Here is a 25,607-nt window from a genome sequence, read left to right as displayed (position 1 = left end):
TAGAATGGCTGTCCTCAAGAAGTCAAATAACAACAAATACTGGCAAGGTCATAGCGGAGGGGACCCCAGTACATCACTACTCACAATAGCTAAGTTATGGCGTCAGCCTAAGTATCCCTCAACAGTTGAAAGGATAAAGAAAAATATAATGAACACAAAGGAATTTCATTTGGCCATAAGGAAGAGCAAAATTATGTCATTTGCAGGAGAACAGTTGTAGATCACATTAATAAAAAAAAAAAAAAAACATAAGCCAGATTTGAAGATCAAATATTCTGTTTTTGCTCATATCTTATGTGGAATCTAGATATCAAAAACAATTTAGGCTGGGCATGGTGGTGCACACCTTTAATCTCAGCACTCGGGAGGCAGAGGCAGGTGGATCTCTGAGTTTGAAGCCAGTCTGGTCTACAGAGTGAGTTCCAGGACAGCCAGGGCTACACAGAGAAACCTTGTATCATAAAACCAACAAAACAAAACAAAACAAAACAAAACAAAACAAAACAAAAAACAAAACAAAACAAAACAAAACAATTTAGGGCTGGAGAGATGGCTCAGTGATTAAGAGCACTGACTGCTCTTCTGGAGGTCCTGAGCTCAATTCCCAGCTACCACTTGATGGCTCACAACCATCCATAATGAGATCTGATGCCCTCTTCTGTTGTGTCTGAAGAAAGTTACAGTGTACTCACATTTAACAATAAATAAATCTTTGTTTGTTTGTTTGTTTGTTTGTTTTTGTTCTTTTTCGAGACAGGGTTTCTCTTTATAGCCCTGGCTGTCCTGGAACTCACTTGTAGACCAGGCTGGCCTGGAACTCACAAATCTGCCTGCCTCTGCCTCCCAAGTGCTGGGATTAAAGGCGTGTGCCACTACGCTCGGCAACAATAAATAAATCTTAAAAAAAAAATTAAAAGACACTAACATAGAAGGTAGACTACTCGGCAGGGGGGAGGGGACCAGCAGAAGGAGGAAGGGACGTACAAGTGTGTGAGAACAAAGTATATGATATTTGTGTATGAAATGTCATAATCACCGAGAAAGCAGAAAAAAAAAAGAAAAAGACAATGTCATAATCAAATCTCATAGTTTTTACAATGAATATATGCTACTTAAAAATGAGGTCATGGGCTGGTGAGATGGCTCAGTGGGTAAGAGCACCCGACTGCTCTTCCGAAGGTCAGGAGTTCAAATCCCAGCAACCACATGGTGGCTCACAACCATCTGTAAGGAGATCTGACTCCCTCTTCTGGAGTGTCTGAAGACAGCTACAGTGTACTTACATATAATAAATAAATAAATCTTAAAAAAAAAGTTCATTATAAAAAAAAAATGAGGCCATTAGTTGTGCTCTCCTTTGCTTTGTAACTGGAACTAAGACAGCTGCCCATTTTCTTGCACATCATTTTGAACCCTGGAATGCGGTTGCTGCTGTGGTATGGCCACGTAGGTAAAAAAGGAGAGAAGCTCTCTTGTATCTTTGAAAGTAGGTAGATGTGTCACAGACCACCAGCTCCACCTGACCACTTCTTCCTGACTCTCTAATGGACTTTGGTAAGCCTTTGGCTGCTTAGTTTTTCTCGACTTGACACAAGTCAGTGTTACTTGGAAAATGAGACACTCAATTGAGGAACTGCCTGCTAAGATTGGTCTGTGGATTTTATATGTGTGTGTGTATTATGCATATATAATACACACATACATATTATATATATATATATACATATATATATGAGTGCTCTGTTTTCATACACACAGCAGAAGAGGGCATCGGATGCCATTACAGAGGGCTGTGAGCTACCAACTGTTGCTGGGATTTGAACTCAGGACCTCTGGCAGAGCAGCCAGTGCTCTTTACCACTGAGTATTACCTCCAACCCCTGTGAGAGACCATCTTGATGACAAGTAATGTGGGAGGGTCCAGCCTACTTTGAGAGGCACTGTCCCTAAGCAGGTGGACCTGGCCTGTACAAAAACAAACAAACAGACACACCACCACCACCACCACCACCACCACCACCACCACCACCTACCTGAGCAGAAGCCTGTGAGCAAGCCCGTAAGCAGTACTTTGCCATGGTTTCTGCTTCAGGCTCCTGCATTGAGTGTCTGTTTTGACATCCCTCAATGATGGAGTGTGACCTGAAAGTGTAATACAAATAAATCCTCTGTGACAGCTGTCCTTGGTTGTCACCCTCTATGATGGCTATTCTTGACTGCTATTCTGACTCCATTTGGAATGAACTAAAGCCCCAAAATATCATAGGGATCTTCTATTAAATTGAAGTGGAAAGATCCACTTCTAATCTAGATATTTGAGATAGGAAGACTCAACTTTAACCCAGATCTTTTTGTTAAATATTTATTTATTTATTTATTTATTTATTTATCTATTTATTTATCTATTTATTTAATGTATACGAGTACACCATTGCTCACTTCAGACACACCAGAAGAGGACCTCAGATCCCATTACAGATGGTTGTGAGCCACCATGTGGTTGCTGGGAATTGAATGCAGGACTGTGAGAAGAACAGTCAGTGCTCTTAACTGCTGAGTCATCTCTCCAGCCCTAATCCAGATCTTTTGAGGTAGGAAGACCCGCCTCTAATCTGGGCCACACCTTCTTCTGGAAGCCAATATAAGAACATGGAGAAAGGAAGCTTTTGCCTTTGGCTGCTTGCTCTCGCAAAAGGATAGCAAGTCCATTGCTACTTCTTCTGGATTCTGGTATGTATTGAAGACCAGCTGAGACATCCAGCCTGAACTGGATTCTCAGACTTTCCATTCATAGGAAGCCACAGTCGGACCATATCTGTAGTACATTCTACTAAATCTCTTTTCTATAGATTTAAAGAGAGTCATTCTACAAATTCTCTTACTCCAGAGAGCGCTGAATAATATACCCTTTCTTTCCTAAATTGCTTCTGGTTAGAGTGTTTTATTACAGCAACAGAAAAAAAAAATAAATAACTGGAGCAGCCTTGTAAAACTTATATTGAGCTTCTGACCTCTAGAACTGAGGACAAAAAAAAAATCTGTATTGTTTTGGTCTCTAACATTGTTACTAAGTTGTTACAGTAGCAATAGGAAACTAACACAGGGAGGCGAAAAGGCCATTTATGTGCAACATGTAACTTCCTATTGCATTTCTCCTAAAGACATTTGGACTGTCTGTACTATGAAGTCTTGAGACAAAAAGATTTTAGAACCTCCATCAAGAAATTGAGATGAAGTCGGGCGGTGGTGGCACTCGCCTTTAATCCCAGTAGAGGCAGAGGCAGGCGGATTTCTGAGTTCGAGGCCAGCCTGGTCTACAAAGTGAGTTCCAGGACAACCAGGGCTATACAGAGGAACCCTGTCTCGAAAAAAAAACAAAAAAACAAAAAAAACCACCACCAACAACAAAAAAAAGAGGGTAGTAGAGGCAGAGAAAGGCAGAGAGATGGAGAGAGAAGTAGAGAAGTAGAAGCTGGCCATGGCCACATGAAGGGGGGGGGGGGAGGGAATGGGGAGAGAGGCAAGAGTAAGCTAGTAAGAGACAAAAGAAGCAAGAGCCACAAATATTTTAAATTTTGAAAATTGCTAAGTAAAAAGGTATTCTGAAGTTACAATTGAAAAAAAAAAAAGGAAACATTTTGTTTATTTATTTATTTAGGTTTTTTTGAGACAGGGTCCTTCTGTGTAGCCCTGGCTGTCCTGGAACTCACTCTGTAGATCAGGCTGGCCTCGAACTTTGGAGACCCCAACTGCCTCATCCTCCCGAATGCTACCACTGCCCGACATCAAAACATTCTTGAGCCGGGCGTGGTGGCGCACGCCTTTAATCCCAGCACTCCGGAGGCAGAGGCAGGCGGATTTCTGAGTTCGAGGCCAGCCTGGTCTACAAAGTGAGTTCCAGGACAGCCAGGGCTACACAGAGAAACCCTGTCTCGAAAAACCAAAAAAAAAAAAAAAAAAAAAAAAAAAAAAAAAAAAACATTCTTAAGATAGTGTGTGAGCAATCACCTGACAGAGAAGTAGAAAGGATGGGGCCTCTATAGTAAGAGAGAGTCTGCTGTCGAGGGAATTATCAGATCTCAAAATAGAGCTGAGGGATAAAGCTGAGTTTTTCGACTTTTTTGGTTTGTTCTGGTTTTTGAGACAAGAATTTCTCTGTGTAGCCTTGGGACCACCACTACTCAGCATGCATTTGACTTTTTTTTTTTTTTTTTTTTTTCTTTCCCTGGGACAGGGTTTCTCTGTGTAGCCCTTGTTGATCTGGAACTCACTCTGTAGACCAGGCTGACCTCGAACTCAGGAATCTGCCTGCCTCTGCCTCCCAAGTGCTGGGATTAAAGGCGTGGGCCATCATTGCCCTGCCCCGCATGCATTTGACTTCTAAGTAAACAAAATTTAGAGTCTAGGATTTTTCTTTTCTTTTTTTTTTTTTTTTAATTTTTAATATTTTTATTACGAGTCTAGGATTTTTCAACAGCGGTAGCCATCGTTAAGTCCCGTTTGTACCGTGGTCAATAGCACTGGATTCTATTCCGGGGTCATGGTCTGATTCCCATGTGGTGGTTCATAACCCTGTCTAATACCAGTCTTAGTCGACTGATGTCCTTTTTTGCGCGCTCCCAGTTCACTGCACAGATGTGTAGTACACAGACTGTATGCAGGCAAAACACCCCGATGTATAAAAAAAAAAAATTTAAAGAAATGTTTATTCAGATTAAGAGATTAGTCTCTGTGACTGCAACCAAGCTTTTACGGACATCTCAAGCATAGATGTTTCTTTGGGTTTTTGATGATTTCAGACCAGTTCGCAGCTGGTGTTTTTGTTATTATTATTATTGTTATTTTGGTTATTGTTGTTTTGCTTTTTTGTTAATATGTTTGGCAGGGTGGGGCTGGAAGTGGGAGCAGTCAGAGGTGCTGAATAGATCAGAGGACTATTTAAGAGGCTTTGGTTCGGTTCTCTCTACTCTCCTTGAGAGCGCTGTGGGAACTGAATTTATATCAAGCACACAGGCAGCTGAGTGACCTGGTGAGTTTTTAAACAGGAAGGAAAGAAATAGGTGGAGCCATTGGAACTGGAGAGAGATCTCTGAATCATAAATCGGCGTCAAAAGGTGTGCACTTTTACGAGCCATGTAACCCCAGTTAAATAACTTATGTTCTACCAGTCCTTAGTTCTCTCATCTGTAAAACGGGATGTTTGGACCTCAAGCCACTCTTTTAATTTCCCTTCTAGCTCAGCATTCTGAATCCGGGAGTTCGTTGACTTAGGATACATCTGCTCTGTTGTACGTGCTCTAAAAATGAGGATAGAATCCTCTGAACGATGGCTGGAGAAAACCTACCACAGAGATAAAAAGGTAAAAGCAAGGGCAATGGGGGAGGAAGGAGGATGTGAAGGAAGGAGCGGAAAAGATGCTTACAACTGCATAAAGATAAGAGATGCAAATATGCTATATGCAAATAACTCAAGGTAACCAAAAAATTCAGTTGTCTGAAGAAGCAAAAATAAGACATTGGCCAGGGCATCCTATCTCGCTTTTAATTGCGTACACATAGCTCTCATCTCTCGAAACGTTGGAAGCAAAAAAAAAAAAAAAAAAAAAAAAAAAGTAGGAAAAAAATGAAAACGCAAATATATAAATATCTCTCTCTATATATATAGATGTATATATATATATCTATATCTCTCATCTATAGATATGTAGATAGATAAATTGTGCCAGAAGCAGTTTGAAAAGACAGTCTCTGAAAACAAGAGGGTTCCATGGCGTGCGGTATGGCGGGGTAGCACAGGAAATCACGCCCCTGCCCCAGCCGCGGCTTAATCCTGCACACAAAGGAACTAGTTAGCGCCTCGGAACCGCCGCGGACCCTCGGCGGGGTCCCCCGTCACCAGCAGCGGCCCCTGCGCCCTGGTCTCCGCCCCTCGGAAGTGACGTAGCGCGCCCCGCCCCCACCGCCAGATCCGCTGCTGCTGCCTCGGCGGGCCGACCTGCAGGAGGCGGCGGCGGCGGCGGCGGCCGAGGCCGAGGGAAGATGGCGGACGGTGTGGACCACATAGACATTTACGCGGATGTGGGCGAAGAGTTCAACCAGGTACGTGAGGGTCCGGGCTCCGCTACCGCCGCCGCCGCGGACGGTGCCGCGGCCCGGACGCCCGGCTGACCAGGGCCGCCGCGGGCCGCGAGCCGGCTTCGCTGCAGACCGTGCGCCCTTGGCGCCTCCGGGCCGCGCCGCCGTGCGCGACGGCCCCTCAGCCCTTGTTCTCGCGCGTCGTTTTGCGGGCCGCGGGGCTCTGGAGCGCGGGGCCCGGCCGCCCTGCAGCCGCCCGCCCGGTTCCTCCGGACGGCCTCCCGCCCCATTGTTGGCTCGGTGGCGGGCGCTTCCCGCCGAGCTAGGCCGCGTGTGCGGGGCGGGGAGAACGGGCCGCCGCGCCCCCTCCCCCGCGGCCGGCCAGAGGGGAAGCCCTGACCCGGCCGCGCGCTCGCCCGCCCGCCGCCTCCATCCCGGCCCTGCCGCCTCGGGTTCCGATTCCTCCTCCCGCCGCTCCATTTTGTGTCTCTGTCCGCGCACGGTCGCCTCATGGAAGGCCGCGTTCACAGCCCTTTGTATCCCGCGCGCCCGCTCTCCCTGGGCTCCCGCTCGCCTTTGCGACGGGTTTCGGCGTGGCTCCGGGCTCCTTGCTCGCCGGTCCCCTTAAGGGAAGGCTGCTTAGGTTTGGTTCCATCTGCAACAAGTCATCTGACTTTTGGAGCCACCGATCGCATTTAAAAGTCGGTGCGTCGGCCCGCCTTGGTCATCGAGGGTTTGCAGTGCCTCCGAGGCCCAGTCCTTGGCCTTTGTGAAGCGAAATATCGGGGAGGATAAATGGCTTGCGCCAAAGACTTGCGAGCGCGGTGGCTGGACAGAACAAAAAAGATGGTGGTACCCTAGCTTAACAGACCAGAGAGACTGAAAGGAAGGCGGGCCACTCGGAATCGGAATCCTGGGTAGCGTACCTGACAAGTCGTTGTGGACGTGACTGTAGTTTGAAAGCGAAGTGTTTGCCCTGTGGGCTCGACTTCACGATTTGAAAGGCTAGAGAAAGTGAAACGTGTAAGGTTTTCCGGTCTCACCCGCCTGGGATGCCTAGAACCAGCGTCTCATGATGAATATCCTTGGAAGGGTCTGGTTGCCAGGGTTTGGAACGTCTAGCCTCTTACTCTCCTCTAAAATTTTTTTTTTTAGTTACATTTCCTATATTCACGGTCTTCAAATTTACACCCAACCATATTAAAAAATTATAAGGTTCGGATGAGAACCTGAATAAAATGCCATTGGTTTGTATGGCGTTTTCCCTCCATTGTTTATGACTAGGGAAGACTTGAACCAAACAGTGGAAACTCTTAAGTCCTTACTGCTTCGTTTTTCAAGAATGACTGTGCCTTTGGCTTAAATGTTAGAAAAGCAAAGCAAATTGTCGTAGGGTTTTAATTACTGCTGACAGAGTTTGTCTGTGTAGCCCTGGCTGTTCTGGAACTCATTCTGTAGTCGAACTCAGAGAGATCCGCCTGCCTCTGCCTCTGCCTCCCGAGTGCCTGGAGAGGTTAAACTTTTTTGACCCCAACGAGGAACTACTTTGTAGGCCTCTTTTTTATAACTGTAGCTTTTCATTGACTTGGTACTTTTAGCATTGTATCTAATACACGGTTGTGTACTTTTACAAGTAAAATCTTTGTAGGTTTAAGTAGATTAATTGGGAGATTTAAGTAACTTTTCCCAAAATACCTTGTTTGCAGCTCTGGATACTGAATGAACCCAGGACTTTGCACATCTGGCTAAGCACTCGACCCCTGAGCTATAGCCTTGCTTGCTCAGGAGGCATTGCTTGTTACTGTTTTCCTATAATTGACTTTTATGATTTGCTTGCTCTGAATTTTGAACAAGAAAAGTAGTCACAAAAAGGTTGCCAGTTATTTTAAGATTTGTTATGTTTTCTGTAAGTGTTACTGTCATTGACTACCCTATCATTCTGAGATTCTACCAGAATTAAAAGCAACAACAAACTTATTGATTTAACTTTCTGATCTCTCCCTCCCTCCCTCCTTTTTGTTAGGTTTTGTTTTTGGGTCCCCCCCACTCCCCCAGTCTTGTAGCTTTGTTGACCTAGAACTTACTATGTATCCCAGGTTTACTTTTTTAATTTTTAAATTTATGATTGCACCACCTGCTGCCTCCCCCTCCCCAGTGCTTGGATTGCAGCCTGTGTCTGGCTCACTTGCTCCTTTTTCCCTCCTTACTATTGGGAGTTTGCACTCAGGTCTTTGCACATGCTAGGCACTTTACTCCTCTGCAACATCCCTAGTAATCTGGTCTCTCTTAATAGATGGTAACCTTATTTCTACTCGCTGCTGTAGTAACCAGTGTGATTATTTGACTGTAGTTGAGCAAAGTATTTTTCAGAACTGATCATTAGATGTTTTAAATTATTTTGAGTTTTAAACATTTATAAAAGTTAGTTTTGTATTTCTCTTATTATTATTTACTTTTTCTTTCTTTCTCTGTCTTCTTTAAAAAAAAAAAAAACCCTGTATGAGTCTTTTTTCCTGCATGAATGTCTTTACTATGTAGGTGCCTGGTGCCCAAGGAATCCAGAAGAGGGAGTCAAATTTCCTGGAACTAGAATTATGAGGCTTGTGATCAACCACATAGGTGCTAGGAATTAAATGTGAGTGCTCTGAAGAGCAGCCTGTGCTCTAACCATTTAGCCATTTTTCTAGCCCCTAAACACATCTTTTGTTGTCTAATGTGAGCTGCAGTTTTAATTGTACTTTGAAACTCTGTCTAGTCATTAGTCTCTTTTGGTGTACTTTAAAAAAGCTTTTTGTATTTTGGCAAAGCACAATAAATTGCAGAAAGTATGAGACTGAGTACTAAGCTTTATTGGGGGTAAGATGAGACTTAGGCTAGTGTATTTGCTTTCTTTACTAGGTACATTTTTCTTTCTAAAGATTTATTTGCCAGGCGGTGGTGGTGCACGCCTTTAGTCCCAGCACTTGGGAGGCAGAGGCAGGCGAATTTCTGAGTTCGAGGCCAGCCTGGTCTACAAAGTGAATTCCAGGACAGCCAGGGCTATACAGAGAAACCCTGTCTCGAAAAACCAAAAATAAATAAATAAATAAATAAAAAAATTATGTGAGTACACCGTCTTCAGACACCCCAGAAGAGGGCATCAGATCCCATTACAGATGGTAGTTTACCACCATGTGGTTGCTGGGAATTGAACTCAGGACCCCTGGAAGAGCAGTCAGTGCTCTTAACCCTGAGCCAACTCTGCAACTCCTTTACTAGATAATGTTAAGAATGGAGAACAGAGATGAGAAGGAACAGAAACATATGTCTTCTTGGTTCCTAAAAAGCTTTTAGATGTGGACAAATTAAGAAGAGTTACTCATTGGAAGGAGAATTGTGAACTGCTCCTGAATCTACATTGCTTGTACTAACTTTAGAGTTACACAGAAGCAGCAGTTCTTCCCACCCCAAGATGTACTTAATCTTTCATGTTTATGGACTGTTTGCATGTATGTATGTGTACCTTGTGCATTTCTAGTGCTCACTCATGGAAGTCAGAAGAGGGCATCAGATCCTCTGGAACTGGTTATAGATGGTTGTGAGCTACCATGAGGGTGCTAGAAACTAACCAGGTTCTTTAGGCATGCTCAGTTTATATTCTATACAATCAAATAATATATATTTTGTTTATCTGGGGGTCAGTCAGAAGCAGTTTATGTAGTTTAGTGTCTATTCTATCAGATTGTGGATTACTGATAGCAAGAAGTACTCATTTAGTTACCTGCTCATCTAACTCTAAAACCAAATGGAGACAATGGCTGGGGTTGGGGTACCAGTTTGTAAGTAAGGTTTAGATGTCCCCATAAGTCTAATTTTATTGAATGAATCATTTCACTTAATACTTTTCACTATATTCACTATAAAGCAACTACTGGTTATTCTGTGAAACTTTATTATATGCTTAATGAAAATAGTTTAAAGATAAATCTATAGGGGCTGGAGAAATGGCATAGTAGTTAGGATCTAATGTAACATTTTACAAGAATTATAAAATTAATACACTTAGCATACCCATAATGTGATATTTTCTGTATCCTAGAATTCACCTGGAATCGAAAATCCTGGCTAGGTGAAATTGGACTTGTACTGAATATGTACAGACTTCTTCCCATTATCCCCTAAACCAACACAGTATAATCACTTTTTTAATATAAACATTTACATTGTGTTAGTTTAAAAAATCTTGAGATAATTTAAAATATGTGAAAAGATGTATAGCTTATATGTAAATACTGCAAAACATTCTGAGTAAATTGGAGATATATGTTGGAACCAGTTTCTTGCTACTGGGTTTTTCTCTTACACAGTGTTTGAATACATTTTGTCATGTAGAGTATAGCTCCCCTTTTCTTATAATGAAATAACTATTCTTTAAATGGAATGACTGATAATGCTTTTTTTTTTTTTAAGATTTTTTATTATATGTAAGTACACGGTAGCTGTCTTCAGATGCACCAGAAGAGGACGTCAGATCTCATTACAGATGGTTGTGAGACGCCATGTGGTTGCTGGGAATTGAACTCAGGACCTCTGGAAGAACAGTCAGTGCTCTTAACTTCTGAGCCATCTCTCCAGCCCTTTTTTTTTTTTTTGATTAGGGAAAAGGATAATCCCAATAATGGTATATATTATATGCAGTTTATCTGTAGTAGTAAAAATTATATGGTATGATTAGGTGAAATTGTGTAAAAATCTTGAAGGAAAGGAAATAGTGCTAATGAAAAAAGATTAAAACACTGCCTTAAAAAAATGAATGGGATGTTGGTCATTTTTCTATCCACCATGCCTTTAAGTGTATTCTTTAGGAAACAGTTTTGTGTATCTTGTAGGAGGACAACAGTCATCCTGTAGTGCAAAATCTTGAGAAAGCAACCCCCCCCTTTTTTTTTTGCAGCAAAGGCTTGTTTGCCTGTGTCCCAGGCTTGCTTCTGCCCCAGCCTCCCAACTGCTAGGATTACTAGGGCCATCAAAGCTAGGCTACAACTATTGCTGGATTTTGATGCCTTGCTTGCCCTTAGAATGATTATAGTGGGGGGCTCAGTGGTTAAGAGCACTGACTGCTCTTCCAGAGGTCCTGAGTTCAATCAGTTCCTAGCAACCACATGGTGACTCACAACCATCTGTAATGGGATCTCATGCTTTCTTCAGGTGTGACTGAAGACAGCTACAGTGTACTTATATACCAAAATAAAAAAAAAAAAGAATGAATGATTATAGTGATTCAGAATAGTAGGGATTGAGAAAAATTACTTTGTTACTCTTAACACAAACCCTAAGAGCTGTTCTTTTGTTCTCCTACTACGACCTGGGAACCATTATGTAGACCAGGCTAGCCTCAAGCTCACAGATTATCTGCTTGGCTTTGCCTACAAGTGCTAAGATTAATGGTATTGACACCATTCTGAACTACCTAAGAGCTGATCTTGCTAGACAGTAGATATGCACCTTTATTGATGATTAGATTCTAGAAACATGGATAAGACTGGGTGACTTTTGGAATCTGAAATTGTTAGGATATATTTTCCATTTTTGAATGCCAAGTGAAATGTATTTTAAAAAGACTTCACATAGCAGAACTTGATGCTATTTTCTTTGGTAGTAGAAAGTCTTTAGTTTAATATATATATATAATGTGTGTGTGTGTGTGTGTGTGTGTGTATCTGCCTTGTGATAAGTAAAGTTGATATGTAATATTAAATTTAATAAAAGTGACAGATATATATATATATACTTTTCACATACTTTAAATTATACATACATACACACACATATATAGATAGATAGATAGATAGATAGATAGATAAAACTTGTGATAGGCATTTTACTTAATTTCAGAGTATGTACATTTTCTACTTGAAATAGAAACACTTGAATGTGTTCTGGGTTTTTTTTTTTTTAAATAATCAATGTGAAAAGAAGACGACTAAAGATACTATTAAGTATCCTTTGAGTTGCTTTCTTAGCAATGGCAATATATGTATTCAGATTCATTAATGTTTTTTCATCAAGTCCAATGTATACCCTTGGGGTTAAGATACAGTCTGAGATCTTGGAACACAGCTAACTAGTCCACATGGAGATCAAACCCCAGGACCATGGTCTCAATTAGCATCTCTTCAACCACTTGGAAGTAATCCAACTACTAGACAAAATGGCTGGTTATGAGCTTCCTCACTGTAGGAAGTCATGATCACACAAAAATAGCCACTGTAATACCAAGGTTAGTGTAGCTACAATTACTGCCTATAAATGATCTTATGTGAACATTTTCACACATTTACAGCTAATGAAAAATTATATCTTAATCTTTCCTGAAAGTGAAAATAGGAAATTAAATACTTTTAGTCTTGTATTCAGTAACCCTTGCATTCATCTTTACACTCCCTCAGATTGTAAATCGTACGTAGTTAATCTCTGTTGAGGGTGGAAACACAATTCCCTTTGAATAATTATAGTAATTTTACTTGATGTGCAGAACTAGATTATAAAAGTGCCCAATGGTGCCCAGCGTGGTGGCGCACGCCTTTAATCCTAGCACTTGGGAGGCAGAGGCAGGCGGATTTCAGAGTTCGAGGCCAGCCTGATCTACAAAGTGAGCTCCAGGACAGCCAGGGCTATACAGAGAAACCCTGTCTGGGGGTGGGAGTGGGGGGGGGTGCCCAATAATACCGTTTTATATTTTTTTAAGACTATGGAGTCAGTGTTGCAGCCACATGAGCAGAAAGCTCAGCTCACATCACAAAGCTTACCCTCATCAGTGCATTTTGATTAGCTTCTTTGTTGGATAAAAACTCATTACTTAGAGATTATTTTTGCATCGTTGTACATTAAAATTAATGGCATTGTTCAATGACTTACCTTAATTTCTGATGAAGATAGCTTTTCTTTGATTTACCTTGATAGCTTAAGTTTCTTAGAAAATTAAACTTACAGCCATCCTGCCTTGTGATAAGTCAGGTTGGTATATAATACTAAATTTAAGAAAAATTACATAGTTCATTATTAATGCAGACTACCTAAAAAATAGAAATTTGAGGTCTCCATGGCTTTGTCTATGAACAATGTTTTCCATTCTAGGGTTCCCCCCCTCTTTAAAAAATAAGTCTTATTTTGGCTTTTTAGTGAAAAATGGAATAAAAGCCATGCTTTCTTGGTGCCTACAGTATCTTTTGATCATATAGCAAATTTTTACTTGGTCATCATATTCCCTAAAACTAACTCTTGCATGCTATTTATATGCCAGTTCTTAGTAAATTGTATACATGGGAGATTGTTATGCCTAGCTAACCATTTTCCTCTCTCAAATTTCCCTCAGAAGAGTATAATAGTTCACAGGGATATTGATAGAGTTACTTAAGTCTTAGAAAGGGATGTTGGCAAATTGAATTTTTTTCCTCCTCACATGAGTTTCTTTGTTGTTTTCCTCTTCCTGGCTCATCAAGTAGGCACGTGAGTGACATCTGGAGCATTGCTTTGATTTTGCCAGTGACAGTTGCAGTTGTACTAACTCCTGTGTGTACACTTTTCACTTGCTAATGTATTTGGCTAGATTTAAAAGTCAGGTAAGGGGCTGGAGAAATGGCTCAGCAGTTAAGAGCACTGACTGCTCTTCCCCAAGGTCATGAATTTGGATTCCAGCAACCACATGGTGGGTCACAACCACCCATAATGAGATCTGACACCCTCTTCTGGAGTGTCTGAAGTCAGCTCTGGTGTACTTACATATAATAAATAAATAAATCTTAAAAAAAAAAGTCAGGTAAGTAGTAGCTCTTTGTTTACTGAGAACAATACCATTATTTCAAGATATCACTTTGAATAGTTTTACATATTCTTTTAAATTTTACTAGGAATTAAGACTTTGAAACATGTATATATTCGTACATATATATCTATGTGTGTGTAATTTTGTCATCTATGGCTTAGCTTATAAAAACATAGCTTTTTCAGAGTAGGTTAATACGATCTGAATACCAAAAAATACTGGTGTTTCACATGTGGTCACATATTAAAGGCTTATAATATGTGTGTGTGTATGTGTGTGTGCCCGTCACAATATTATGACAAATATTCCTTTGAAACTTTCTATTTGCATTTATGTGTGGTTGCTTTTAAGCATATTTTACTTTCAAGGAAGGCATTAGTTAAATACATTCAAGAACACATCTATTCTATAAAGGAAGAAGAGACGTGCATTAAGATCGTTGGACCTTTTCCTGTCTTTATCAGATTTTTAAATAAGAAAGTTGAATGAGGGGCTGGTGAGATGGCTCAGTGGGTAAGAGCACCCGACTGCTCTTCCGAAGGTCAGGAGTTCAAATCCCAGCAACCACATGGTGGCTCACAACCATCCGTAACAAGATCTGACTCCCTCTTCTGGAGTGTCTGAAGACAGCTACAGTGTACTTACATATAATAAATAAATAAACCTTTAAAATAAAAAAAAATAAAATAAAAAAAAGAAAGTTGAATGAACTGGCATTCACATTTATTTAGTGTTCTGACTGTCATATAATTGAGAACATTACCTCTGTGTCTTAGGAAGCAGAATATGGTGGACATGATCAGATAGACTTGTATGATGATGTCATCTCTCCATCTGCAAATAATGGCGATGCCCCAGAAGATCGCGACTACATGGATACTCTTCCACCAACTGTTGGTGATGATGTGGGTAAAGGAGCCGCACCAAACGTTGTCTACACTTACACTGGGAAGAGAATCGCATTGTATATTGGAAATCTAACATGGGTAAGGAAAGCTAACAGATTGGTGGCAGGCATTTGAACTGCTCTAGTCATACATGTTTTTGCCCAGCTTTAAAAAAAAAAAGAACATTACTATATAAAAAATAATATATTTTCATGTTTGCCCAAGTGATGAGAAGGGTAAAACTAAGTTCTTTTAAAAAGACATTGCAGCTACTATAATTTTGAATTTTATAGTCTGCTTTGGGGATATAGTACTTGAGCTTGCAATTGTCTTCACTCTTTTTACATTCCTTCCAGTTTCACTAAGAAAAATGTTCACACAGGGTTTCAAGTTAAGAATTTAAGATTATGGGAGAAAGATAAAATACCACTACAGTTTTTAAATTGTTCCTTATTTTCTAATTCATATTATAGACTTAAATTTCATTTCTGACCTTAAATTTGAAATTAGTTAGAGGTTGTTACATACTTTATAATATTTGTTGCCTGGATATAGTTTGTATTTTAATTGTGTTGTTCATAAGAGTCTGAGAGATTGTTGGTTAAATGCCTCATGAGCACTTGTCTGTTAGCATCAGAACTGGCATAGTCACTAAAGCAGTCCTAGAACATCTTTATCTCAGCTAGTGTATTGGAAATTTAAACATTGTAGCAAAATCTTTGTATCCTTCTATTCTACTTATAGAATTTTATATGAAAATATTTAACTTCACATTATTGTTTTAACTTTATGTATATGGATATTTGTGTGTATGTTTGTGTACCACCTGCATACAGTCCCTCAGGGGCCAGAAGAGGGCATCAGATTTCCTGGAACTGGATTTATTTGGTTGTGAGACATCATGTGAGTGTTGGGAATTGAATTTGGAGTCCTCCATGGGGCCATCTCTCCAGCCCTCACATTTCCAGTCTCCTGTCATCCAATCTGAACAGTCTTCACAAAATTGTACACAAAATTGGAAATAATGGCAGTATAACATGAAATTTAGTTGCTAAATAAGAATTGGCAGCCTGGCCGGGCGGTGGTGGTGTATGCCTTTAATCCCAGCACTTGGGAGGCAGAGGCAGGTGGATCTCTTGAGTTCAAGGCCAGCCTGGTCTACAAAGTAAGTTCCAGTACAGCCAGGGCTACACAGAGAAACCCTGTCTCAAACAACAACAACAACAAAAAAAAACAAAAAGAATTGGCAGCCTGATATGGTGGTGCACATCTCAGCAGTGGGGGAGGGGGGGGGAGAGGCAGGTGAATCTCTTGAGTTTGAGAGCCAGCCTGGTCTACACATCCTGTCTCAAAGAAAGAGAGAGAGAGAGAGAGAGAGAGAGAGAGAGAGAGAGAGAGAAGGATTTGGCATATGTTTATGTTTTGTGAATTTGAACAAGCTATTTATTTATGAAGCCAGTGATTTAGGTAAGAGCTAAGTGTTTGATAAGAACCTGCATATTGGTATTAGTCACCTACTAGAGTATGGTAGGTTGCCGGCGGTAACTATACTTACTTAGACTTGCAAACCATAAAAGATAATTTTCTCTTACCGTTTGTTTTCCTTTAAACATTAAATTCAGACACTAAAACCTGAATGTTTAACACTAATAAGAGGAAATGTTTTGCAGTGGACAACAGATGAGGACCTAACTGAGGCCGTTCATTCTTTGGGAGTAAATGATATTTTGGAGATAAAATTCTTTGAAAATCGGGCAAATGGACAATCAAAGGGGTAAGAATTTAATTTTTTTCCTAATGTAATCTAATAGTGATTACAATTTACAAATTAGTTTTCTTTAAGTTTAATGGTGATAATACACATGTGGAACACACGAACACATTAGTACTGACAATGGCTTAGGTAGTAAAGATCCTTGCTGCCCAAACCTGACAATCTTAGTTCCTAGGAACCCGCATGAACACACTAGAGGGAAGATGTTAGGCAGAGGTTCATACTTGAATTTTGTATTGCTTGTCTTTTAAAAACACAGAGCTGTTTGAGATGGGACTGTGGACAGACTAGGCCTGTTGCCTGACTATACTCAGTACACTCATAAGATTGAAATAACTAGGCTAAGAAGCATTGTTTTTATTGTGATTTAAGAGTTAGGGAAGAGTCGGGCGTGGTGGCACACACCTTTAATCCCAGCACTCGGGAGGCAGAGGCAGGTGGATTTCTGAGTTCCAGGCCAGCCTGGTCTACAAAGTGAGTTCCAGGACAGCCAAGGCTATACAGAGAAACCCTGTCTCGAAAAAAAACAAAAAAAAAAAAAGAGTTAGGGAAGAGCCAGGTAGTGGTGGCTCAAACTTTTAATCCCAGCACTTGGGAGACAGAGGCAGGCAGGAGGCCACCCTGATCTAAAGAGCAAGTTCCAAGACAGCCAGGGCTATACAGAGAAATTCTGTGTCAACACCCCCCACCTCCCGGACCGTCTACACAAATGTAGCTTGGTGCTAGAGCCACTTGCCAGACCTGTGAGTTTGATCCCAGTACCATAACAATGAAAATGATGAATAACCAAAGAATAATGTAGCCTTGCTCACTTCTCTACTAAGCAAAACACACACATGGGATAAGATTATTTATGTGAGCGTTATGTAATGCAAGTGTCTATTAGTAAGGAAATGAATTGCCACACTTTCACCATTTACAGATAATCATAGTGAATGTGCTTCTGTGCTTTCCCTAAAAGGTAGTATAATTCATATTTTGTCATTTTGATTGGAAAGAGCAGAAGAAATGTTTAGTGATAAATACATCTTTTTTCTTACTTTTGTGTATTATGGTTGTTTCCACTTGTGCCTCTTAGAAATAATACAGTAAGCACATAATTGGATCTGTTTACATTTATTTTGTATGTATCAGTACAATACAGTACTTAAAAATCATATTTACAAAGTTAAGCAACCATTGTAACTCTCTAATTTCAGATTTCATCACCCTAACACCACCACCACCAAAGAAACCCTGTGTCTGTCAGCACCAGTTCCCAATCTCCCTTGTACCCTTTGTCCACAAGCATTCATGTACTGTCTACCCCGGAATTAGCCTGTTCTGGGTATTATATATAATATACTGGGTGTTTTATAAGCATAATAATATTAATGTCCTGTGTGTCTGACTTCTTTCACCTAGTAATGTTGTTAAGGTTCCTCCATGTGACAGCGTCAGCATTCCTTTTTACAGCTGAGTGGTAACCCCATATAATGGGGTAGCACTTAAAGAGGAACCCAGGACTCATCCATCCACTCGCTGCTGAATGTTTGGGTGGCTTCTACTTTTAGCTATTAAGGTGGCCATCCCTAAGATCATAGTGTACTGTTTTGTGTGAACATGACGTTTTGCTTGTTTTGGGCACATACCTAGGAGTGGATTTAGTGTGTTATATGGTAAGTGTTTAACTTTCGGAGAAGCTGCCAGATCATTTGTACATTCAACCATATAGGCGGGGGCTGTAGTTTCTCATTCTCTTCACCAGCATTGAATAGTTGTCATTTTGATTACAGTGGGAAATTGCATCTCTTTATGGTTCTTTTGATTTGTACCTTGGTGGGTAATGATGCTGGGCATAGTTCCTTATTTCATGTGTGTGGGTGTCTGGCTATATATATATTCACACACACACACACACACACACACACACACATTCTGTGTATGCCTAATACCCATGTAGAACAGAAGAGGGAATCGAATCCCTTGAAACTGGAATTATGAGCCACCATGTGGGTACTGGGAATTGAATTTAAGTTCTGGAAGAATAGTCAATGCTGTTAACCACTGAGCAATCTCTCCAGCCCCTGAATATCTTTTTGTGGCAATAAAAAGTGACAACAACCCAGGTGCCTATTACCTGAGGGGTAGACTTAAAGCAAAAACAAAACTGATATCTATATTGGAATATTACTCAGCCATTAAAAGAATTAATTGGTGATACATACTATAACATGACTAGACCTTTTGCTCAGTAAAGCTGGTTACAAAGAATTTCATACTCCATTTATTTGACATTCCAAATGGGGCATATCCATAGAGGCAAAATAGATATCTGATAACCTGTGATTAAGGAACAAGAGTAAATAGGACTAGTGGTAGTGATGACTGTTATAACATGAACCATCATGGTGTTTGTAAACCACATAATATACTTTAAAAAATTATTGGATTATACATTAAGAGTGAATTCTGTAGTACATCATAAAAAGCAGTTTAAGTTTATGTGGCCTTAAATAGTTTATTTTTTTCTTCTGATAAGAGTAAATTAAGGGGCTGGAGGAATGGCTCAGAGGTTGAGAACACTGGCTGTTCTTCCAGAGGTCTTGAGTTCAATTCCCAGACATCACATGGTGGCTCCCAACCTTCTGTAATGAGATCTGGCGCCCTCTTCTGGCATGCAGGCATACATGCAGGCTGAACACTGTGTACATAATAAATAAATCTTTTTAAAAAAAGACTAAGACCGTTTCTTTTTTTAATCAACAGCAATATTCTCAGTTCCTCCTTGCTTTTTATTCTTACCCCCTTAACATCTTTAGATTTGCCCTTGTTGGTGTTGGATCTGAAGCATCTTCCAAAAAGTTAATGGATCTTTTGCCTAAAAGAGAACTTCATGGTCAGAATCCTGTTGTAACTCCATGCAATAAACAGTTCCTGAGTCAATTTGAAATGCAATCCAGGAAAAGTAAGCGAATCTCTCAGCAGCCTTTTAACATGTATTTAAGCAGTGTTGCTGGTATTTATTAATTATACTTAGGAAGTCATGTTACTATTTAATTTTTCATGAACTTGATTTAATCATTGGTTATGACTATAGGCTAATACTGGAAACCCACTCACATTCCAGTTTTTTCTAGACAGACCAATCAGTATGCAGCAGTTTGACAGCTCTCTGGTGCTGGCATTCTTGTCCTGCCACTCTCATCTTGGAGAACGGGAGCTGCATTCTAACCCTTAGAGGTGGAGCCTCTCTGTCCTACACCTTCTGATGGGGGAGAAGCTACTGAAGTAGTCACTGGCTTTTCTGCTTGCTCCCAAGATCTTTACTACTTGGTAGAATAAATGTAGAAGGAAAGGCCTTGTTATTAATAGAAATTCAAGTGATTTTGTTTTAATGTTTTGACATTTAAGATTTAACTGAAAAATTTATTACATGGCATAAAATAATCTCTTATTGAAATGAAGATTTCTGTTGAAGATTTTCTGTTTTGGCTATTGTAGAGTATTGGTATTTTAAAAGCGATTGTTTCTTTCTCAGTAGAAATACATTTAAACTTGACTATTTTAAGACTAAGCGAGAATTTAAATAAATGTGAATGTTTTCCTTGCCAAATACTTTACATAGGTCGGAGGCATCCATAAATTGATGAATAGTATAAAGAACTTAGAGATATTTTCTAACAACAGTGGTTACAATTCAGGAAACGTTTAATAAGTGCTACTTATGAGTATTTGCATGTTTGCAGCTACACAATCAGGACAAATGTCTGGGGAAGGGAAAGCTGGTCCTCCAGGAGGCAGTTCACGTGCAGCATTTCCACAAGGTGGTAGAGGACGGGGCCGTTTTCCAGGGGCTGTTCCTGGTGGGGACAGATTTCCTGGGCCAGCAGGACCAGGAGGGCCACCTCCACCTTTCCCAGGTAAAAGTTTTTTAAGTTTATCATGGAGAAAAACATGTCTGCCTAATACCTTTTTTCCTTTCTCTCTTTTTCAAGTAATGCATTATTAATGTGACTCACTCTCCTTGTTATGCTATTTTTGGAACCCAGGAAATTTGATCAAGCATCTTGTTAAAGGAACTCGGCCTTTGTTCCTGGAAACTAGGATTCCATGGCATATGGGGCACAGCATAGAGGAAATACCCATTTTTGGCCTAAAAGGTCTTTATTTTTCTCCAAACTTGCTTGACTTTATATATAGAATATTTATATCAGTCTTATTTTCTTACCTCTTAAAAAATCCTTTCAAGACCATTTTCCCTGTTTCACTTTCTAGCTTGGCATCAGAGTAGACTGTAAGGTGGGTGAGAAGTGTGTATGGTGAAAGATGGAAAGTCTAAGTGTTAAAGTTTTAACAGGATTTTTGTTTTAGTGATTTTCCTTAATCATGATTTACACTAGTTAAACTTGTAAGGATATTGTTTATCTTTGCAATTATTAGAGCATTATCCTATGGGTTTCATTCAGAGAGCGAGTCATGGTTTATAAGTTCTGTGTTAGAGATATACTCTTTACATGTAATAGTTAAATATCTTTATTGAAGTGATTTTTTTTTTCCTTTTCTCTATTTTATAGCTGGACAAACTCCTCCACGTCCACCTTTAGGTCCACCTGGCCCACCCGGTCCACCAGGTCCTCCACCTCCTGGTCAGGTTCTGCCACCTCCTCTAGCAGGACCTCCTAACCGAGGAGACCGCCCTCCACCACCAGTTCTTTTTCCTGGACAACCTTTTGGGCAGCCTCCGCTGGGTCCACTTCCTCCTGGGCCTCCACCTCCAGTTCCAGGCTACGGCCCCCCTCCAGGTCCACCGCCTCCACAGCAGGGACCGCCTCCACCTCCAGGCCCCTTTCCACCTCGCCCACCAGGTCCACTCGGGCCTCCCCTCACACTTGCTCCTCCTCCACATCTTCCGGGACCACCTCCAGGTGCCCCGCCACCAGCTCCACATGTGAATCCTGCTTTTTTCCCTCCACCAACTAATAGTGGCATGCCAACATCAGATAGTCGAGGTCCACCACCGACAGACCCATATGGCCGACCTCCCCCATATGACAGGGGTGACTACGGTCCCCCTGGAAGGTAAGTTAAACATGTACTGAAACTCGTTAGACAGTAAAAGATAAAGTCCTGTGAAGTCTTCTATATTTTAGAAATGAAGTTTCTGTCCTGTAGAAGGATCAGATGTCTAAACTGCAAAAGATTTCAGTCAGAAGACAGTGAAGAAGGGAATTTGATCTGAAAGGGAAAATAGCATTCTCTAATCTGGAAAACTGTCTCTAAAGCAAATGCCAAAAGCTGCTTATGTGGAGTTGTTACATTGTTACTAACTTGAGAACTTTTAAGTAACAACTTATCATTTCTTTGTCTTTTTGTAGGGAAATGGATACTGCAAGAACACCTCTGAGTGAAGCTGAGTTTGAAGAAATCATGAATAGAAATCGGGCAATCTCAAGCAGTGCTATTTCAAGAGCTGTGTCTGACGCTAGTGCTGGTTTGTATATTTGTTTCAGTCTTGAATCTAGCTAAATGTAGGGGCTGCAGAAATGACTTAGCTGTTTAGAACTGGCTGCTCTTCCAGAGGACCCTGGTTTGACTAGTAACCATCTGTTCGTTACAGTTCTTGGGGATCCAAGGCCCTCTCTGGCTTCTGCAGCATCAGCCATACTTATCATGCAAAGACAGACATACACGCAGTCAGACACCCATACACACACAACTTAAAATTAAAACAAAATGCAAAGCTTAAGTGCAGCTTATAAAGACAATTTTCTTAACTCCGTTATGATCCCATATAGTTAGTTTCAAATCATTATCTGTCACTTAGGTTTTTTTTTCAAGACAGAGTTTCTCTGTGTATGTAGTCCTGGCTGTCCTGGAACTCATTTTGTAGACCAGGCTGGCCTCAAACTCAGAAATCCGCCTGCCTCTGCCTCCCAAGTGTTGGGATTACAGGCGTGCGCCACCATTGCCCAGCCTGTCACTTAGTTTTAAAGTAATAAAGGAAGATACATGTCAGTGTAGTGGGAAGACCACCAGGTTTACATTACTAGATTTAGATTTCAGTGGTTATTGGGGGTGGAGAAGTGGCTCTGTAGTGAAGCACACTAGATCCAGTATACTCCTCTTTGCTCAGTGTGTACCAGGCACACATGGTGCACACATATACATGCAGGTAAAATATCCATATACATAAAGTTAAAATTAATTCCAACTGGGAATTAGAGAGGTAGCTTAAGAGTTACACTGGCTGCTCCTCCGTAGGATCAAGGATTGATTCCCAGCACCCATGTAGTGGGGTCACAAACTTTGATAACTTCAGTTTCAGGGGATCTGACATCCTCTCTGGCCTCAGTGGGCACTACTCTTTCTTTGGATACAAAGACATATATGTAGGCAAAACACTTGGACACATGAAAAAGATATAAATGTTAGCTATGGTATAGCTTATTCTTTGCAAAATAATAACTGTCTCTCTACATGACAAAGCAATTAATTGCATTAGCTTTGTTAAAATGAGAGTCTTTTCCAAATTCCAAAACACTGAACAAAATTCATTGTCTCTGGTTATCTTAAAAGACAATTTTCATGTCAGGTTGAGGTGACACATGCTATTAATCCTAGTACAGGATTCCAAAGGCTTCAAATTTCTGAGTATGAGACCAGACTGGTCTGTAGAGAGAGTTCTAGGACAGCTAGAACTATCTCAAAAGATAATTTGGAAACAAAAGTTTGTTTTATGATTAACCTTGTTTTTTTTTCTCCTGCAGGTGATTATGGGAGTGCTATTGAAACATTGGTAACAGCAATTTCTTTAATTAAACAATCCAAAGTCTCTGCAGATGATCGTTGCAAAGTTCTCATTAGCTCTCTGCAGGATTGCCTTCATGGCATCGAGTCCAAGTCCTATGGGTCTGGATCCAGGTAAAATGTTCCTGTCTCATGTGTTTTTAAAACTGTTAGTTCACACACATACACACACGGAACTTCTAAAAAATAGAACTGTGATTTTATTTACTGTGTACCAAGCGGTCTTTTTAAAAAAAAAACAAAAAAAACAAAAACCTCTGAATGATATATTGGTGCTTTCTGAAATCCCGAGATGCAAGGAACTCTGTCTTCTCTTTACTCTTAAACATCTGTGTACATTCAAGCAGGCTGTGTGATGTAATCTCTCCTTACTGTTCTCTAGCCAAATGGGCCCTTCTCTTGGACACGTCAAGCATTTGGCCACCTTACTGATTTTTGTGCTTTATTCCTTCTTGGAACCACTTTTCTTGTTGTTTTCTTCTCCCCCAACATTTACTTGCCTCTGTATTTCTCATCTTTTAATATAATATAGTCTGCAGAGTCTATTTCTTTTGTAGTATTTGCTATAACTGTATTCATTATTGATGCCCATTTCTTAGTGAACACATGTTGAACAAGGTAGGGGCTTTAGCAGTTACCACTGCTTTATACAAGAGATGGTGATTTGAAAGAGGGTGTTATGAATGATTGGTAATTTTGTAATAGGTGCAGTTTTACTTTAGATTTGTTTATTGTATGTATCAGTGGTTTGCCAGCAAACATGGATGTATTTCTCTGGTGCCTAAGGAAGTCAGAAGAGAGCATTTTTTGAGTCCCCTCAAACTGGATAGCTATGATGGTTGTAAGCCATCATGTGGGCACCAGGACCCTGGTCCTTTGAACCACTGAGCTATCTTTTCAGACCCTGTAATAGATACTATGTTTTTAAGATGTGTTTATTTTATGTAGATGAGCACGAAGTTGCTCTCTTCAGACACCCAAAGAGGGCGTGGGACTCCATTACAGATGGCTGTGAGCCACCATGTTGGTGCTGGGAATTGAAGTGAGGACCTCTGCAAGAGCAGTCAGTGCTTTTAACCACTGAGCCATCTCTCCAGCCCCTAGATACTGTTTTTTAAACGTTACTTTTAAAAGCATTTTTACCAATTGTGAAATTTTATATATTTTGTGAGATAAATGGTTAATCTTTACATGATATTACCTCTTTTGAGACAGGGACTCACTATGTAGATGAGGCTAGTCTTGAACTTACAGAGAGATCAGCCTGGTTATCCATTTTTTTTTTTTTTTAAGATTTATTTATTATATGTAAGTACACTGTAGCTGTCTTCAGACACTCCAGAAGAGGGCACCAGATCTCGTTGCAGATGGTTGTGAGCCACCATGTGGTTGCTGGGATTTGAACTCTGGACCTTCGGAAGAGCAGTCGGGTGCTCTTACCCACTGAGCCATCTCACCAGCCCTGGTTATCCATTCTTACACAGCTACATTTTGACTATTTTGATTTCATATGTGGGGGTGTTTTGCCTGCATTTCTGGCTATAAATCACCCATGCTAGGTGCCCACAAAGGCTAGAAAAGTGCCTTGAGTTCCCCAGAAGTAAAGTTAGAGGTAGGTATGAGCCACTTTATGGGCGCTGAGAATTGAACCTGAGTTCTTTGGAAGAGCAGCCAATATTTATAGCCCGTGAGCCATCTCTCCAGTTTCCCACATGATGTTCTTCTGTCTGACCTTAGGATGCTTTTCCTGGAGGTAGTATCCTAATTAAGAGTAAGGAGTTCACACGGGACACAGGTTTTACTTTGTTAGTTCCGGTTTGGCTCAGTGTAAGTATCTCTGAACAAATTTGTTGTAACTAGAGATTATATCATGCATTGTCTTCCTTGTGGGAACATCTAGCTCGAGCAAGAAGCTCAGCACTTAATATTTAAGTTCAGTTACCTGGGTTAGCAATGAACATGATAACAATTTTTTTTTTTTTTTTTTTTTCTCGAGACAGGGTTTCTCTGTATAACCCTGGAACTCACCTACCACCGCCCGGCTTTTTTTTTTTTTTTTCTTTTTTTTTAATAAATTCTTATTTAAACGAATAGAATTTTTATGAGGTTTGACTATGTTTTTTGGGCTTTTAAGATGTGATGGTAAAATTTGCATAAACTTATTTTTTTCTTTATTGTTTCATGGGTTCTTATTGTAAACCTTAGCAATTTCAACATAACTCTTTTTTTTTTTCCATTTAAAGGAACAGTGTCCACACCGTCAGCATCATTACTCTCT

The 25,607-nt window shown here is 40.4% G+C and overlaps 1 protein-coding gene across 8 annotated transcripts in view; it reads left to right on the top strand.

The window, feature by feature from the left end:
- Positions 1–5,965: 5,965 nt before the first annotated feature.
- Positions 5,966–25,607, top strand: part of Cpsf6 (cleavage and polyadenylation specific factor 6) — a 31,904-nt gene continuing 12,262 nt past the window's right edge. For 6 of the 8 annotated variants that reach the window (XM_021174698.3, XM_085843187.1, XM_021174697.3 and 3 more), the window contains exons 1-9: positions 5,966–6,099; positions 14,656–14,865; positions 16,437–16,540; positions 19,342–19,487; positions 20,269–20,442; positions 20,572–20,682; positions 21,097–21,601; positions 21,898–22,013; positions 23,290–23,443. In XM_021174698.3, the coding sequence (XP_021030357.1) occupies positions 6,040–6,099; positions 14,656–14,865; positions 16,437–16,540; positions 19,342–19,487; positions 20,269–20,442; positions 20,572–20,682; positions 21,097–21,601; positions 21,898–22,013; positions 23,290–23,443 (1,580 nt within the window). In that variant the 5' untranslated portion in view covers positions 5,966–6,039. The remainder of the gene's footprint in view (positions 6,100–14,655; positions 14,866–16,436; positions 16,541–19,341; positions 19,488–20,268; positions 20,443–20,571; positions 20,683–21,096; positions 21,602–21,897; positions 22,014–23,289; positions 23,444–25,607) is intronic. The other 2 variants (XM_085843189.1, XM_085843188.1) reach the window with 1 other exon arrangement.

Source organism: Mus caroli, unplaced genomic scaffold, assembly GCF_978045245.1.
Source record: "Mus caroli unplaced genomic scaffold, Mus_caroli_1 scaffold_9, whole genome shotgun sequence".
Classification (NCBI taxonomy): Eukaryota; Metazoa; Chordata; class Mammalia; order Rodentia; family Muridae; genus Mus; species Mus caroli.
The sequence above is the reverse complement of the archived record's forward strand: the minus strand, read 5'-3'. Positions and strand labels throughout refer to the sequence as shown.